Source organism: Cajanus cajan, chromosome 4 (genome assembly GCF_000230855.2).
Source record: "Cajanus cajan strain Asha chromosome 4, NIPB_CcT2T_4, whole genome shotgun sequence".
NCBI classification, from domain to species: Eukaryota; Viridiplantae; Streptophyta; class Magnoliopsida; order Fabales; family Fabaceae; genus Cajanus; species Cajanus cajan.
Window position 1 is genome coordinate 5,518,247 of NC_138520.1, and position 17,478 is coordinate 5,535,724.

General features: G+C 35.5%; 1 protein-coding gene and 1 long non-coding RNA gene across 6 annotated transcripts in view; one reads left to right on the top strand and one right to left on the bottom strand.

Moving 5' to 3' along the window:
* Window positions 1-17,478, top strand: part of LOC109788377 (exocyst complex component SEC3A) — a 33,796-nt gene that overhangs the window by 4,416 nt on the left and 11,902 nt on the right. For 2 of the 5 annotated variants that reach the window (XM_083073975.1, XM_083073974.1), the window contains 10 exons: window positions 5,293-5,394; window positions 5,469-5,606; window positions 5,915-6,043; window positions 6,133-6,213; window positions 6,326-6,400; window positions 7,120-7,293; window positions 7,378-7,516; window positions 7,619-7,683; window positions 16,334-16,504; window positions 16,596-16,675. In XM_083073975.1, the coding sequence (XP_082930101.1) occupies window positions 5,293-5,394; window positions 5,469-5,606; window positions 5,915-6,043; window positions 6,133-6,213; window positions 6,326-6,400; window positions 7,120-7,293; window positions 7,378-7,516; window positions 7,619-7,683; window positions 16,334-16,504; window positions 16,596-16,675 (1,154 nt within the window). The remainder of the gene's footprint in view (window positions 1-5,292; window positions 5,395-5,468; window positions 5,607-5,914; window positions 6,044-6,132; window positions 6,214-6,325; window positions 6,401-7,119; window positions 7,294-7,377; window positions 7,517-7,618; window positions 7,684-16,333; window positions 16,505-16,595; window positions 16,676-17,478) is intronic. The other 3 variants (XM_083073976.1, XM_083073977.1, XM_083073978.1) reach the window with 3 other exon arrangements.
* On the bottom strand, window positions 118-5,130 carry LOC114915107 (uncharacterized). The gene is made up of 2 exons (XR_014433615.1): window positions 3,474-5,130; window positions 118-2,840 (listed from the first exon to the last, which is right to left on the bottom strand). It is a non-coding gene; the product is annotated as an uncharacterized LOC114915107 (long non-coding RNA).

Consider the following 17,478-nt stretch of genomic DNA (forward strand, 5'->3'; position numbering starts at 1 on the left):
GCTAAAGCACAACACTGTATATGCATTATTCTGGTAATTTTTTTAATAGTCCAACATCTGTATTTCGTTTTTTCCTTTCTGGGTATGGCTTTGTAACTTATTCAAGAGTCAGAGAGAAAGATAAAAGGGATATGATATTATTGATTCAAGAATAGTTATATTGAAAATCTAACTAAGAAAATGTACATTGTCCTATTTATACTGGTAGGATCCGTGAAGAGGAAGCTACCTCTAAGAGAATAATTGTAATTGACTTATAGTCCGTTACAACAAACTAACAAAAATACAAATGAAATGAATATACAATTGAAATGAAATGCAAATGAAAATACAACCGAATAAAGTTTATACAGACGAAAATATATGAAAACTAATAATAGGGAAATGATATTCTCTTACACCCCCTCAAGCTCAATGGGGCTGAGAAGAGAAAGGAAGCTTTGAAACATTGAGCTTGTCCTAAGTTGAAAAAACTGAGAGGATGACAAAGGCTTGGTGAGGATGTCTACCCACTGATCCTGAGCTGGGACATGAACTATAGAAAGTTGCTTAGCTATGACTTTTTATCGAACAAAAAATAGGTCTATCTCCGTATGTTTAGTTTTGAGGTGTAAAACTGCATTGTGAGACAATGACACACTGCTTTGATTTTCACAGTAGACTATGGGTTTGGTGGTGGGTAGAGCAAGTTCTCGAAGAAGGGTTTGAACCCAAAGAATTTCTGATGTAACTTGAGCTAGGCTGTGATACTCTGCTTCTATTGTGCTGCGAGCCTCAACAGTTTGTTTTCTAGACAGCGAAATGATGTTGGGTCCAAGAAAAACTACAGCGCCTGAAGTTGAGTCACAGTCATCAGGGTTTGGGCAGCCCAATATGCATCATAAAAGGCGTGGAGACTAAGATGCATAGTTGTGGATGTAGGATGAAAATGAAGACCATGGTGAATAGCGCCTTTTAGATATCGAAGGATTCTTTTTACAGCAACCCAATGACTTTTGAGAGGACAGGACATGAACTGGCATACCTTGTTGATAGAATAACTTAATTTAGGTCTAGTAATGGTGGTATATTGAAGAGCATTTGCTGTCGATCTATAAAGCGTTTGGTCTTGTAACAAGTCGGAACCTTGCTTTGAGAGTTTGCTGCTACTTACCATGGGGTGGAAATTGATTTGGAGTCCAACATATTTGTTTTGGTTAGTAAGTCTCTAATATATTTGTTTTGAGTGAGTAATAGGGATCCATCTTGTTAGTGTCATACTTCAATACCAAGGAAATAGTTTAGCTGATGAAGATCCGTAAGAGCAAATTGAAGGTTTAGCTAGGCAATGAGCTGTTGGATGAAGGAGGAAGAATTTCTTGTGATGATGATGTCATCTATGTAGACTAACACGTACACCACTCGTGAGTTGCTTGAATATACAAATAATGATGGATCACATTTGCTGGGAATAAATCCAAGTTGAGTGAGAGTGTTTTATAACTTCTCAAACCAGGCCTGGTGAGCCTGCTTTAAGCCATAAATGGCTTTATTTAACTTACAAACCAGATTCTTATCAGAATCTCTGAATCTAGGGGTTGGACCATGTAAACCTCTTATTCTAGTAAACCATGAAGAAAAACATTGTTTATATCTAGTTGTTGTGAGGACCAACCATGAGTGAGAGCAAGAGTGAGGATGATTCTTATCGTTACTGGTTTTATGACTGGTGAAAAGGTCTTGGTGAAATAAACCCATACTGTTGACTGAAACCTTTGGCAACTAAATGCACTCTATACTTGTTGAGGGTGCCATTGCATTTTCTTTTACTCTGAAGATCCATTTTCAACCTATAGGAGTTCGTCTCTGGTACAAGAGACCATGTGTTATTCCATCGGAGAGCATCATATTCAGCTTTCATAGCAGGCATGCCAGTCGTGATGTTGAAGTGCTTGTCTAACAGATTTGTGTTCAACGTGAGTCAGAAGTAATGTTGGGTGAACATGATTCACTTACAAGACCTAACTTGGATCTAGTTTGCATTGGATGAGTATTGACTGGTTGGATTGGAGCAGAAGTTGCTTGAGGGTTAAATGTTGAACTATTGCTGGCGGAAGAAGGATTAGTGAGGTTTGGACTGGTTGGTGATAAAAGCTGGGCATTGGTTGATGATGAAGTGTTTGATAAAGGTATTGTTGTGTTGGGTGGATGATAAGTAATAGGTACAACATGATATGGAGTGGATAGGGAAACATTAGATGTAGGAAGAGATGTGGACGGAGAGAACTTTCTTTTGATTGAAAAGGTCTTGTATAAGGAAAATTGGTTTCATTGAAAATCACATCCTTGGAGATGATCAAGGTGCCAACTAAGGTGAGACATTTGTATCCTTAATGAGCAGTGAAGTATCTAAGAAATAGACATTCCTACAACTACAAATCCAGTTTGTGCATGTTCTATGGTCTAAGTAGTGGATAATAGGAACAACCAAACACCTTCAAAAATTTGTAATTCGACAATTGATTGAACAACAACTTGTAAGGGATGGCATCCTGTACTGAGGATGAAGGTAACCTGTTGATAAGGTAAACCACAGCAACAAACGCATGATCCTAGAACTTCATTGGAAGGGAAGCTTGATTAGTGATGTGAGGCCTAGCTCCACAATGTGGCGATGCTTTCTTTGTATGACCCCATTCTGATGGTGGGTATGTGCACATATAAGTCGATGAAGGACACCAGTGAAGTATTTCATGAGGTCGAAATTCACTTCCCTAGTCAGTCAGTAAAGCTTTAAGAGGATGATCGAACTGCAGTTCTACCATAGCTTTAAATGTCTTGAATGTATCAAACGTTTCCACCTTTGATTTTAATAAATATAACCAAGTGAGTTGCATGTGAGCATCAACAAAGGAAAAATAATATTAGAAATTGTTAGTGGACATAATGGGAGCTAGTCTCCAAAGATCACTATATGCCAGTTCTAAAGGAGCATTGTAAGTAGTGGTCAATAAATCTGAGTGTAAACGATGTGACGTTCTAGCACAACAAGCGGAGCAAAAATCAAACACATTTTTATTTGGTAGAGAAATGTTACATTGTGATAGAGCCAATTTTATAGCATGTACATTAGGATGTCCTAATCTGTTATACCAAATCAAAATGGAAACATAATTTTTTGATGCATTTACATCTGAGTACAATGTGGCCATCAATTTCATAGTATTCATTGTTGAAACACTAGTCCAGGAAGAATGCAAAGACTGTTTGAGTTAATTTGAAAACTCAGAGGCCATCAGCTTCAACGTGGCCACTTGACAAGACAAATATCAGGGTGAAACTCAAAGTATATTGAATTGTCCCTGGCAAATTTACTTACGCTAAGTAAATTCTTAGAGATATGGGGAACATGCAGTAAATTTTGAGAATGAAAGAGGTATTAGGACACAATGATGATGTAAAAACAATTGAACCCAATGTGTTGATGCTCAAACCTTGGCCATTGCCTCTTTGTATCTGATCAAGACCTTCAAACGATTGATATTGCCGAATGTTGACAGAACTATTATTGAGAGGGAATGTTGAATTCTGATTCGGTGTTCACAATTAAAGCTTGAGATGTACAATGGTGGTATGAAGGATTGCAAACCTGGTTGCATCATTGAATGAGTAGGTTGAACATAGGGATATGGTATATTTTGGGAGAAGCGACTCGACTGTTGATTGTAATTGTTAGTATAGGTAAGATCAAATCGATGATAGTAGGTGAGTGCAGAGTGACCATACTTTGAACAGACTTGGCATTGCAGTCAGGCTTGTCCACCATGTCCTCGACCATGACCGAATCTGCCTGTTCCACGAAAGCGATTGGAACCTCAAAAGTTGGTCGAATAGTCATTGACTAAGTAATTGTTATATGAATTATTGGGAGAGGGTTGTGATTGAGCGGAATCAGAAATCATCATAGCTTGTCGAGGGACCTTAGAATTTGTAGTCTGAGTGAGATTGATAGAGATTGAGTCAGTCGCTACGTGTTTGTTGTATTGCTTGAGATGAGCTTCATGAGCCAGCAAGAGAGCTCCAACTTCAGGAAGTAGAGATGCAAGTTTGTTGTTGATCAAGGTAAAATGGACTCACAATCACGAGGTAATCCTTGGGGGGGAACATCAAGATGTTCACGCGATGACACCAAACCTCCAATATAGGAGAGCGACACAACAAGGCTTTCACAAGCGCAAGAAATTCAACCATAGTCTTGCCTTTGAGTGTGGTGTGACGTAACTCAATGCACAATTGATTCGCACGAGCCTGCATATGAGCATTTAAATGCTCATGAAGTTTGTCCCATAGTTTCGAGGAGTGAACACAACCAATAATTTGTGTGAAAATACTGCTTGTCAAGGTCGATTGAAGCCAAAAAAAGGAGTAGCTGATCTTGTTGCTCCCAAGACTGGTACGCTGGACTGACAGATCCATTGGATCAATCTTCTTCGGAAATAAATCTTGGTGGAATGCTAGGATTGAGAATATACGAGTGCAGTTTGTGGCTTTTGATTACAGTTCAATCTATTGACGCTAGAGTAGAAAGTTGCCTTTTGTAAGTTTCTCTATGATCGAATGTGAGAACGTGAGCGGAGCAGATGGGGAACCATCGTGGATTGCGGCAAGGATGGTGGTAGTTCAGAAGAATTTGCCGTCGGAGAAAGAAAGGAATTGAGAGGCCTTGGATTCTTGAGCTCTTGATACCATATTTGAGAGTCAGAGAGAGGTAAAATGAATATGATATTATTGATTCAAGAATAGTTACATTGAAAATCTAACTAAGAAATTGTGAAGTCCTATTTATACCGGTAGGATCTGTGCAAAGGAAGCTACCTCTAGGAGAACAGAAATACAAATGAAATGAATATACAACTGAAATGAAATCAAATGAAAATACTGCTGAGTACAGTTTATACAGACGAAAATATATGAAAACTAATTACAGAGAAATGATATTCTCTTACATAACTAAAACAATTTTACATTTATTATGTCATATTAATATCTTATATTATTTTCTTTTTCTTCAAAAACACTACAAAAGATTATGCATTTGACTTCTATTTGGTGTAAAATTTGTGGCCTTTTCCGGGGTTTTCTCTTAACAATATGCCGAGACTGGGTAGTTATGCTTTATCGATGTTTTCTTTGTTTGTAAGGAGGATCTCTTAGCCTCCTGATCGTTTATTATCGTCTCCACTTTGACATATTTTCTTCTTTTATAAGAAAAAAAATGAACTTATTTTATCTCAATTCTTTTGTGGTATCCAGATTGAATCCCGCAATAACAAGTTGGAAATGCAATCAATAAATAACAAAACTCTTATTGAAGAGCTTGATAAGCTTCTTGAGCAATTGAGTATCCCTTCTGGGGTATGGCTTCAAGTGGTGAATTCTCAAAATTTTAGCATGGTATTTATTTTAATGATGTTTCATTGGGTGTGTAGTACTCAGCATGTTTGACAGGAGATTCATTTGACGAAGCACTAATGATGCAAAATATAGAAGCATGTGAGTGGTTGACAACTGCCATGCGTGGTCTTGAAGTGCCTAACATAGATCCTATGTATGCAAAAATGAGAGGAGTATGTTCGTTGCCTTACTTTTCAAGCTTTTAAAGCAAATTATCGATAATTTAGGAAACATCATTCCATGGTACAAGCCTGCTTGTTTTTGTTAATATTCAATAAAGAAAATATATTTAAGGTGACAATTATGATGTGCATTCATTAGTTGCTTCCGTTTTGATTTGTCTGGGAAGCTGTTTATATTATATAGTATTAATTTGGGGCATCACTAAGCAAATAAATGTTCTTGGCTGCGGCCAGTATGGAAAACATGTATAGGACCTAAAAGTCATTTGTTTTAATGGTGGTTTCTGCTACTCCCACAGGTTAAAGAGAAGCGTGGCGAACTTCAAATAATAAAGTCTACTTTTGTCGGGAAAGCTTCTGAATACATGAGATGTTACTTTGCTAGTTTTGTGGACTTCATGTTAAATGATAAAAATTACTTTTCTCAGGTATTTTTCTGCATAAATTCCTTGAAGAATTTTAAAATTTTGAGGTCTTAGAATCTTTCATTTACACTCTGTTTGCTCACTCTAAACAGCGGGGACAGTTGAAGAGGCCAGATCATGCTGACTTGAGGTTCAAGTGCAGGACATATGCACGCCTTTTGAAGCATTTAAAGGTTTAATTTTGGATGATTTACAGTTTCTTCTTAAAGTTTTGTTTTGAGCACATATATTTATTGAGTCATTTTCTTTGTTTTATCCCTTAATTATCTTCTTGTAAACTTGCAGATTCTTGATAAGAATTGCTTGGGTCCATTGAGAAAAGCTTATTGCGCTTCTTTAAACTTGCTTCTTCGCAAAGAGGTATGAGATTTCAACCTATTCACGCATTGTATTGGTGGGAATCCGTAAGTGTATAATAGTCATCAAGTAATAAATCCAAGACCATATCTACATGGACTATGTGTTTAACTTAGTGATTATCACTATTCAATGAAAATTAAACTAGAAGAAATAAATTGAGGAAGAGAAGATTTGAGAATGATGAGGGATTTGATTATTGAATTTTAGAATAAAAACAAGCAACTTAAATTGGGTGGAATTAAATATGGCAAAACTTCTAGAATTGAGGTTTGATAAAATGACTTCCTATTGACCTGATGTCTTTACCTAAATTCTCTTTTATTGATTCTCCTTGAAGGCAAAAAAATTGAAGGTTTAGGATTTAGGGTTTAATGTTGGAGAAGGAAAAACAATCCTAAACCCTAAGCCATCATACGGGATGAGGTTTAGACCCTCAACAATTATTCAAAAACCCTATTTAAACTAATGGGCTAAAACAGGTTTAGACCTAAACCAAAGTTAAGTCGCTAATTAACTAGTGGGCCAAAATAGGTTTAGATCCTCAAAATTGATGTTGCTCGTGCTTTATGATGACTCTTTTGTCCTTCACTTGATATTTACTATAATTGACAAATATATTTATAATTATTCTTTGCGTTTTAATTCATATATTCTGGTTTCTTATACATTGGTATAATAGTGTTCATACGGAGTCTAAAGTTTTAGGAATCCCTTCACAGGCCCGTGAGTTTGCTAATGAACTTCGTTCTTGTACTAAAACATCTAAAACCCAAACTGTTTGGTTTGAAGCCTTCACGGGTTCTGGTCAAAATGTAAATTCTGCTGACACTTCAACAGTTTCTGATGCATATGCAAAGATACTTACAATTTTTATCCCACTTCTGGTGGATGAGGTGAAAGTTCTTGATGTTCTCAGTCTCAAAACTCGTTAATATTTAATGTTTCAAATATGTAACTATTCATGGCCCATGTTTCAGAGCACTTTTTTGGCTCACTTCTTGTGCTTTGAAGATCCTTCAGTTATTGACAGTAAAAAAGCTGGATCCAATAACGGGGACAATGATGATGATTTGGGAATGTTGGACATTGATGAGGATGACAGTAAATCTAGTACACGTATCACTCTCAAGAAATATTCTTTTTGTACTTTTTATGATCTTATTTTTTCTATGTTGTGATCAATTGTTCCATAAGTTGACCATTTCTTCATCTTTATAGGTAAAAATTCGGTGGATTTTGCAGCTTTAAATGAATCACTTCAAGATTTGCTTGATGGAATGCAAGTATGCATATAATAAACTCTATCTCTTACAATGAAATTGTGAGCTTATGATATTTGTGAGATAAAATGATATCTCATGTTACTTGATAGTCATGTTGGAAAGGTTGTGTATTTTTATGATGAAAATTTAACTACATTGTTTTGTATCTTGTTTCTCTCTTAGCATAATTGTTACGTCATGCTAGAGGATCCAAATTTAAGATAACATGGTAAAGCCTTTATGAGTTCTCCATGGTAATAAGTATTGAGAGTCGGTCATTTTAGTCCTTGAAAGAAAGAAATTGCTCGAGGTTCTTGAATATTCAATAATCCTTATGTTAAGTGACGTGAATTAACTAGTTAACACCAATGGAAATGTTGAACATGGCAAATTATGTACCACATACCACATAAGATGTATGGAGGAAGATGATTATTTCTCAAGGACCTAAAAGATGCCACATGTGCATCTTGTGTGGCACTTAATATGCCATATCAACATTGTTGTTAGTGTAACATGACATTAGTTAATATAAGGACTAAAATGACCGATCGATTGAAGACTGAACAACCTCAAGAGCAACTGTTTTCTTTTAGGGACTAAAATGGTCAATGCCTAATTTTTCAAGGACCAAAACAATGATTCACTTTGCAGCATTGTATATTTTGTCTGTCTCATATAAGTTGTACATAACATATATCATGTTATGGTCTAGCAATGATAAACATATTGTGATAGGAACCAGAACCCTGAGACAATTAGGCCAAAAACGAAAAATAACTAAGGCGTAGTTAGAAAGTAAAAATGAGGGCAATGCAGGGGATTAAAACCAAGTGAGAGAGAATGAATATGATCATTTCATGTAACTAACTACTAAGTTGGTTAGGCAGGAAAAGGGTGACTCAGTTGTATGGGGTATAAGAGTAGGAGTGGGAATGGGAAGGGTAGGCTGGGATTGGTGGGAACTTGTGGGAGACAATAGGCACCCTCTAACTGCCTATAGTTTTTCCGCTTTTCTTTCCTTACTGTATTTTCATTTTCACACCATCAAACCCCGTATATTCTTTTGGTACCAGACTATAAGAGAATATCATTTCTCCTTTTGTTTTCAATTACATGTATGTATTTTTGGTTTATGTTATTGTTTTTGTTGTTTAGTTATAACGGACTTGCAGTCAGTTATAACTGTTGAAGAGGAAAAACAGACATATTTGGGATAAACTGTGTTTGGATACACATTGGATGCAGCAGGTTATATACACTTATTACATTAATTATACATAAATAGAGGATATTTTGTTTCCTCTAAATCTGTTACTCTTGCCTATAAATTGTTATTAATACAAAATATTATTCTGAATTTTAGCCTATGATATGCTATTACAACAAAATATTATATTTTGATTTTCAACACTCTCTCTCAAGTTGGAACATATAAGTTGTATGCATCCAAGTTGTTACATATATCCTAACTTGATCTTCTCTTTGATGAAATGGCAGTTAACTTCAATATGTTTGGTCCTTTCATGAAAAATTGGATTAGTGGCGATATGTAAAATTGCTTGATTATCACAAATGAGCTTCATTTGTGCTATCTCTTCAAACTTGAGTTCTTTAAGAAATTGTTTCAGCCATGCGTTCACAAGTAACTAAAGTCATAGTTTTGTATTATGCTTCAACTCTTGATCTTGATACAACATTTTGCTTCTTACTTTTCCAAGATACCAAGTTTCCTCCAATCAACAACTATACTATACCTAGAAGTGGATTGCTTATCACTTGAACCAACCCAGTCAGCATTTGAATAGCCAACTATTTGTGTATGTCTCTTTGTCTTCATAAACGAGGCCTTTACCTGGGACACTCTTGATGTATTTCAATATTTGAATTATTGCATTCCAATGGTCTTGGCTAGGAGAATTCAAGAATTGACTCACCACACTTATTGCAAATGCAATATTTGGATGAGTGATAGCGAGTTAATTCAACTTTCCAATTAACCTCCTATATCTCCCAAAGATCTGATTGTTAGGGATGACACACACTTACACAACGAAATAAGAACAAATAACAAAGAGTGAAAACTGAGTAGAGAAAAAACTTTATTCTTACATTGGTGTATTACACATGACTACTCATCCTTATATAGCAGTAATACAAACATGTATTTATAAAATACATTAACTCTAATTGTCAACTCATCAAATGATACAAACATATAATACAATAAACTAAGGTATACAGATAATACCTACAAACTATATGTACAAACTAAACTTTCAGACTATATCTACAGACCATATAGGTAGACTATACATACAGACCATACATTTGAATTACTCTACTCAATACTTCCCTTTAATTCAAATGTTCCAAAGACACAACTTCTAGCATCTCCCTTAACTCCTTGAATTGATCTACCTCCAATGGTTTAGTAAACACATGTACAACCTATAACTTAGTATAACAATAGACCAACTCAACTAGGTGACACATCTCTATCCCTAAGTGAGATCGTGATTCAAGGTAGGTGTTCATCAGTCCATGAATGTCGTTGGGTGCCACAACATCTCCCTAGGCGAGTACAGGGTTTTCACCCTAGGAGATTCAACATCTCTCTTAAAACCAACCATCACTCCTCACAAACTCATCATGCAACTTTCTATTCAACATATATTCACCTCACACAACTCAGAAATCAAATGAAAATCCACATGCATCCATCATGCAATATGAAGAAATCATCACCTTCACAACAAACACCTAACACAACTTCAATTTCAACACAATTCAATTCAAATTACCACAAAAGGGTAAGACAACATTGAATTCAACTTCTACAACACAGATATAAAGAAATTACAAGCTTCCCTTACCTCAAATGCTCTTGAAAGCAAGGAATAAGGGAAGAAAATTCGAGAAATCTCAAACTCTCGTACGAAAACTTCTTCCTATGATTCTCAATTTTGAATCTCAACTCATTTAGCACACCATTACTTCAGGGGAAGGATTGGGACGCTCCTCAAAAGTCAACAGAAGAAGAAAAAAAATATGTTTTGGCTCCAAAACTTATCTTTTCAAAAATCTCTCACTAAAACTCTAAGAAATAAACTTATGAAATTCAAGTTCTCAAAAAACTTTATATACCTTCCTCTATTTTTTGTCAACTTTCACATCAACACAAAATAATACAACATGTAAATAACCAGACATAGAAAGGGAAGGGAAAAGAGAACAACGATTACCATAGATATGGTTAGATGCACCAAAGTCAAGCACCCAAGGACTTATGGAAGGAGATCGTGAGATACAAGCAATAGATTTACCTGGGTGTGCAACCAAAGAAGTTGCATTAGGCTTTGGCAATTCTCAAACCACCATACAAAGTTCTCTTAAGTAGGAATGAGAATAGGTCAAGTCATAAAAGGACCTTCAAGTCTCTTTAAAGTCTAGCTTGACTTGACATATTTAATAAAAAGATTAAATTTAGGTTTTTTAAATAAACTTATTTTATTTAAAAAGGTTGAACTTAAATTTTTAAAAAAATCTGTTATACCTTATAAATCAGCTTATTTATTTATATAATATAATTAAAAAATAATATACATATTACATTATTAACAATATAATTAAATTAATTTATAATATAAAAATCAAATTATAAATATTTTTTACTTTTCCACTACACTTAAACATTTTACATTTCTTGTTTGTGTGAAATCAAGAAATCGAAAATGGAAATTATAAATCATGAGTTGTCCATCTTAAGTTAGTTTTTTATTTTATTTTAAAATCTAAATTTTAATAATAATAAAATAGAGTAAATTATTTTTTATCATGCAATTAAAAAATACTCGTATGTATATTTAAAAATATAATTGTTAATTTATTTAAGATTAAATTTATTAGACTATATAACATTATTAATACAAAATAGATTTTTAAATAAGTTAGATTAAACTTTTAAAAAGGTCATATCAATCTATAAAAAAAGTCTATCACAAATAATAGACTAGATTTAGGTTTTAATTTTATAAAACAAGTTTATCTTGTATATTTAAGTTTTGGCCCAATTTATTCCCATCCCTCATCATAAGTAACTAGAGTAGTGAGAGCTTATCAGTGGACGTAGTGGAATCAGTAGGTTTAAGAGCTACATTAACTGTGCGAGGAGGCTTGCCATGCAAAACGATCAATGGTATGGCTGAGGTGATGACAATGTTCACTCATGGGATGATTCTTCGAATGGGACGCTCCACCATGAGAACGACCAGGATTACTATGCGAGGTAAGTGTAGTAGTATCGCCCAACGAAGGAATAGAAACCTCGGTATTTACTTTCCGAGGAATCCAAAGAAGGGCAGAAGATGTCTAAGTCATATTAGGAACCGTGATTGACCTGAGAATCTAGTCCTAGTTAGCAGAATATTTCGGAGGCAAACCATAAAGGGCAAGAAACATGAAGAAAACACCACGATTCTCGAGTTCTTTCTTGGCCTCGATTTGATCAGGGGCGGCAAGGGGGAAAAGTTCATTATAATCATGAAGAGCTGCGTGAACTCTCCCACGATAGGCAGCCATTGGGCCATCAAATTGCCAAGGAGCAATAAGAGTCATTAAATCATGACACACTCCATATAAACGCTGAGTGTCATTAGTATAGAGGGAACCCGCCTCTGTCCAAACCGATTCACAAGTGATGTGAGGTTGGAAAATCGATTTGTTAGAGGGGTGGAGGGTGGACTTGATCACACTGGATAGTTGAGCATCAATTTTCTCCCACTTGGCACGGTCAGCCACTGCCATTGGCTCAACGGTAATGCTGAGGTGGTCACGATACTCTAGGCCAGTAATCCAAAGGGTAATATCAGAAGCCCAAGTAGGTAGTTTGAACTGTCCAACTTCTCAGTCAATAATGGCAAGTTTGAAAAAATAGGACCGTCTGCCTTAGAGGGGTCTGAAGATCTAAAAGAAGACATATTTAGTAAAGGAAAAGGGTACTTGAACCATGGTGAACCATGGTGTACACTACTGGACCCACCAAATGATGTCGGATCGTGATGCAAATCAGGGGTAAGGATCACTTGAGAAGGGCGAACCAGCACTGGGAGGCTCGCCGGCATATAGTGTCGAACGCGTGGTCACGTGCCGCTGGGAAGGGTATTTGGCACCTGGAGGAGGAGGTGCCTGCGGGCGTGTGAGGACAAGTATGGACTTGTCGCTGCAGGGTTGAGTAAATCGGTGAATAGTGAGTCGTTATTTGGTGGTGGCGGTTGGAAAGGTCGTCGGCAAAGGTGACAACTAGAGAGATGCCGGAAAAGGCCGTCGGAAACGGGCGACAATCAAAGATGCGAACCGAGGATGACAACAGTCTGCAAAAAAAAAAAAATATATCACCGGAGACTGTAGGTCTACCCAAAAAAATTATTGAAAACGTCTCTCTCTGCCTCTGAATACCATGTTGAAGAGGAAAAACAGATATATATATATATAGGTTTATTACATTAATTATGAATAAATAGAGGATATTTTGTTTCCTCTAAATTTGATATTATGTATACAAAATATTATATTTTAATTTTAAGTCTATGCTATTATGACAGAATATTATATTTCAACAATAACTAATATAGTGTAATCATTACTAGTTGTAACTACTCCTACACAAAAGCTTCTATTATAAATATCTTGTTTTGTAAAGAAGCACTGGATCAATTCTATTCTCTCATCTTTCAGTAATGAGAAATAGTTATATTCCATCTTCTACTTTTTCTAATATGGCATCAAGAGTTTAAGATCCTAGGGTTTCCTCGATGACGGATTCTTCAACTCCACCATCGTCCTCACCGTACTACGTTCCGCTGACCTTCTCTCGTACGATTACAAAGAAGCTCATTGAAGGCAATTTCCTCCTATGGAGACAGTAGATTGAACAGTCATCAAAGGTCATATAAGCTACACATACCTAGTTAATCCTCATATCTTCATGGTTTCTCTCTAATGATTAAGTAAATGGATCTATCAATCCTGCGTATGAAGCTTGGGAACAGCAAGATCAGTTACTCTTCTCTTGGCTTCAATCGACTTTAACCCTTAACATCCTCATAAAGATTATAGGCTGTGTTCATTCTTAGGAGCTTTGAGAAAAACTCCATGAGCACTTTGACGTGCATATGCAGAACCACCAGATAATGTTGTGATAGAATTTTAAGAATTATCTTTGGAGCCTCACTTATCATTTAGTGCCTTGATTGGAGGGTTAGGGGTAGGTATTATGAAATTTCAAGGATCCATTAATGGGATTGTGGTACAAATTTTACTGGACAGTGGCAGTTCCGATAATTTTCTTCAACCTCGATTAGCCCATTGCTTGAACTTACCTGTTGAGCCAACTTCGGGTTTTCAGGTTTTAGTGGGGAATGGTCATGCTTTGACAGTTGAAGGCATGGTAAGGAATGTGGAAGTCATGATTCAAGGACATTCCATACATTTACCTGTTTATCTTTTGCCTGTGTCAGGTGCTGACTTAGTGCTAGGAGTTGCTTGGCTAGCCACATTGGGTCCACACGTTTCAGATTATAGTGAGTTATCACTGAAATTTTATTTGCATGGCAACTTTATCACTCTGCATGGAGAGAAACCAAAGCTTCCTATGCAGGCTCAGTTTAATCACATACGTCGTATGCATAGGACTCATGCTATTTCTGAAATTTTCACCATGCAATTGGAGGTTCCTTATTGTGCTGATGATCTGTGGTTACAAATACCAAATAATATAGATCCAGATTTAGCCTTGCTGTTGCACACATACAAGGATGTTCCTTTACCACTTACTAGCACTGAACAATTGCCAGTTATTCAGCCACTGGCTATTTTACAAGAACGGCTTATTATCAGGGGACAAAAGCAGGTACCACAATTACTCATTCAATGGGATGGTCTGGATGATTCTGAAGCTACGTGGGAGGACAAGGATGTGATTGCAACAGCTTATCCTTCCTTCAACCTTGAGGGCAAGGTTGTTTGTAAAGGGGGAGGAATTGTAATGAGTGAAAATAGAGAAGAAAACCAAGCAGAGATTATGCAGAGGGGGTGGGAAGTGGTGAGGTGGCACATGATCAGCATGAGGTGGAAAATAGGAGGAGCACACGTGTGAAACTCACTAATTCAAGGCTACGTGGATTCAAATATTGATAGTAGTATAAATTGGTGGTTAGAGGAAAGAGAAAAGGGGCAGTAATTGATTCGATTTTCTCTCTCTCTGGACTTGGTTGCTTTTGGGAAACATTCCCTCCGTCATTTCCATTTTCTGTTATTGCTATTTGTTCTTTTCTGTACTGAATGCGAAGATTGGAAAAGAAATAGCCTCACGGCATGAATTGCCATTTTCATATAACATCATAGCTTTCTATTACTATATTCTTCTTTATCCATAACGATCTTGTCTGCAATGTCAAGTTTGTTCCAAATTTGGATACACTACTCGGCTGCTAACATCGCTTTGATCCAACCTATGCTGCTAATCAATCCTATTCGTCGAGTTGACAAAGTTTGCGATATCAGTCTCACACAGGTGTACATATTGCATTTGCTATAAGTTTAGTTAGTCAATTTATGCAACCTTCGAGAGAAGTCCACTTACAAGCCACTCATAGAATTCTACAATATCCTAAAGTAACCCTGGGAAGATGAATTTTATACAAAAAGAATGGAAATGCAATTCTTGAAACTGATAGAAGGTCCACTGTTGGATATTGTACCTACCTTGGTGGAAATTTAGTAATTTGGAGTTTTGGAGGAGTAAAAAATATTGTGGCTTAGTTAGTGTTGAAGCCGAGTTTCGAGCAATGGCACAGGGAATTTGTGAGCTAGTTGAAAATTATTTTATAAGAGTTCAAGATTAAATGGTATAGGGCAATGAAAGTCTGTTGTGATAATAAATCAGTTATCAGCATAGCTCATAATCCTTTTCAACATGAATCAAACAAAGCATGTAGAAATTGATACGACTTTATCAAGGAAAAGCTTGACTGGAGCTTGATTTGTACTTCATATGTTCCTTCACAAAATCAACTTGCTGATATTCTTACCAAAGGGTTATGCAGTTCAGATTTTGAAAGAATTGTATGCAAGCTGGCAATGGAAAACATTTATTCTCCATCTAGCGGGGGGAGTATTGGAAATAAGGATATTTTAGGAAATAATAACTTCATTATTTATTTTTCCAAGTCGCCTAGATACTTGGTATAGCTAGGTTCAATGCATCATAGGAAGTAGTGGTTTCTTAATTGTTCTGTTGTTTGTGATAGCATTAATTATCTTTGTAATACTGTTAAACATAAATAAATTCTTTCAACCGGGTGGAATTATCACTCAGTGCATATTCAGAAAATATTTGTTTCTTTCTTTAAACAGAGAGAATAACTGCCTATAGTTTTTTCACTTTCTTGTTCTTACTAAATTTCCATTTTCGCATCATTAATGCTGTATTATTTTGGGACAAGATTGATATCATCTATGATATAGTGAATATTTAGTGTTACTTATGTATTTTGGTGCCCTATCACATTATTCCTTATAATTGGACAATTTACTATGAGTTTCTAGATGTTTTTAGGTATATTAGTTAAAAGGTCCTTATGCTGTTGCTTTATAATTTCTATGATTTCAGGAAGATTTTTATGCTGTTGTGGATTGGGCATACAAGATTGATCCTTTATGTTGCATATCAATGCATGGAACTACAGAACGCTATCTCTCTAGTCAAAAAGCTGATGCAGCAGGATTTGTACGCATTCTGCTTGGTGACTTGGAGTCTCGCATATCTATGTTGTTCAGTCGTGTATGTGACTACATTTATAAAAAATTGTCATCATAAACATTTATCAGATTGAGATGCTAACCCAATTCATATAAATGGATATCTTTTTCAGTTTGTTGATGAAGCATGCCATCAGATTGAAAGACATGAGCGCAATGCTCGCCAAACGGGTGTCCTACCGTACATTCCTAGGTAAAATAATCTTCGGATCGAGGTTTACTTTTCCCCTCTTTTCTCGAAAGGAAATTGATTTCTTTTTTTTTTAAAAAAAAAAACGAAAGCTATATCTTCTGATCGAGTATATTTTTTAAAAATCATTAGCTTTTTTATAATTTAGATAAGTAAAAAAATATTAGTTAAAAAAATATTAAAGTTAATAATTTATCAAAAAATAAAGACAATTATTTGTCAAAAAATAAAAAAATCATATTAATTTTATTTTCTTTATTATTTTTTATTTTTTTTAATTAAATCTAGTAGTGTAAATCCATAATTTCCTTTAAAATTCATAAAATATTTTAAAACCTTATAATATAAATTCATTAAAATCTGAATTATAAAATCTTGATTAAAATCCAAATTCATTAATAGACTCCTATATTTCCGGCTCTCTTTGGATTGAACCTATTTTTTTTCATAGAAAGGATAAAAGAATGTGTTCTAGTTTCTCACAACAAGATGATGATTGTTGCACTATACACGATCCACCAATCCTTTGGTTTCAAGTTCCATCTATCTTGCAAAGAATCAAATTGGCCAAGCTCTTCTCCAGCACTTCAGAATTTGACAAATTTTGTGGTTACCTCTACCCTTTATTAGAAGTATATACGAACGGTGAATGATTTGGAAGATTGAATCTCGAACGTTATGCATTTAAGCCGCTGATGAGTTGTGCTGGATGAAAATTGAGATTTGAGAATAAATAAGAATAATGAAAAGCCTAATTTTTTTATAGAGGTTTTATTTTACCACTTAATTTTTTTTTTGAAAAATGT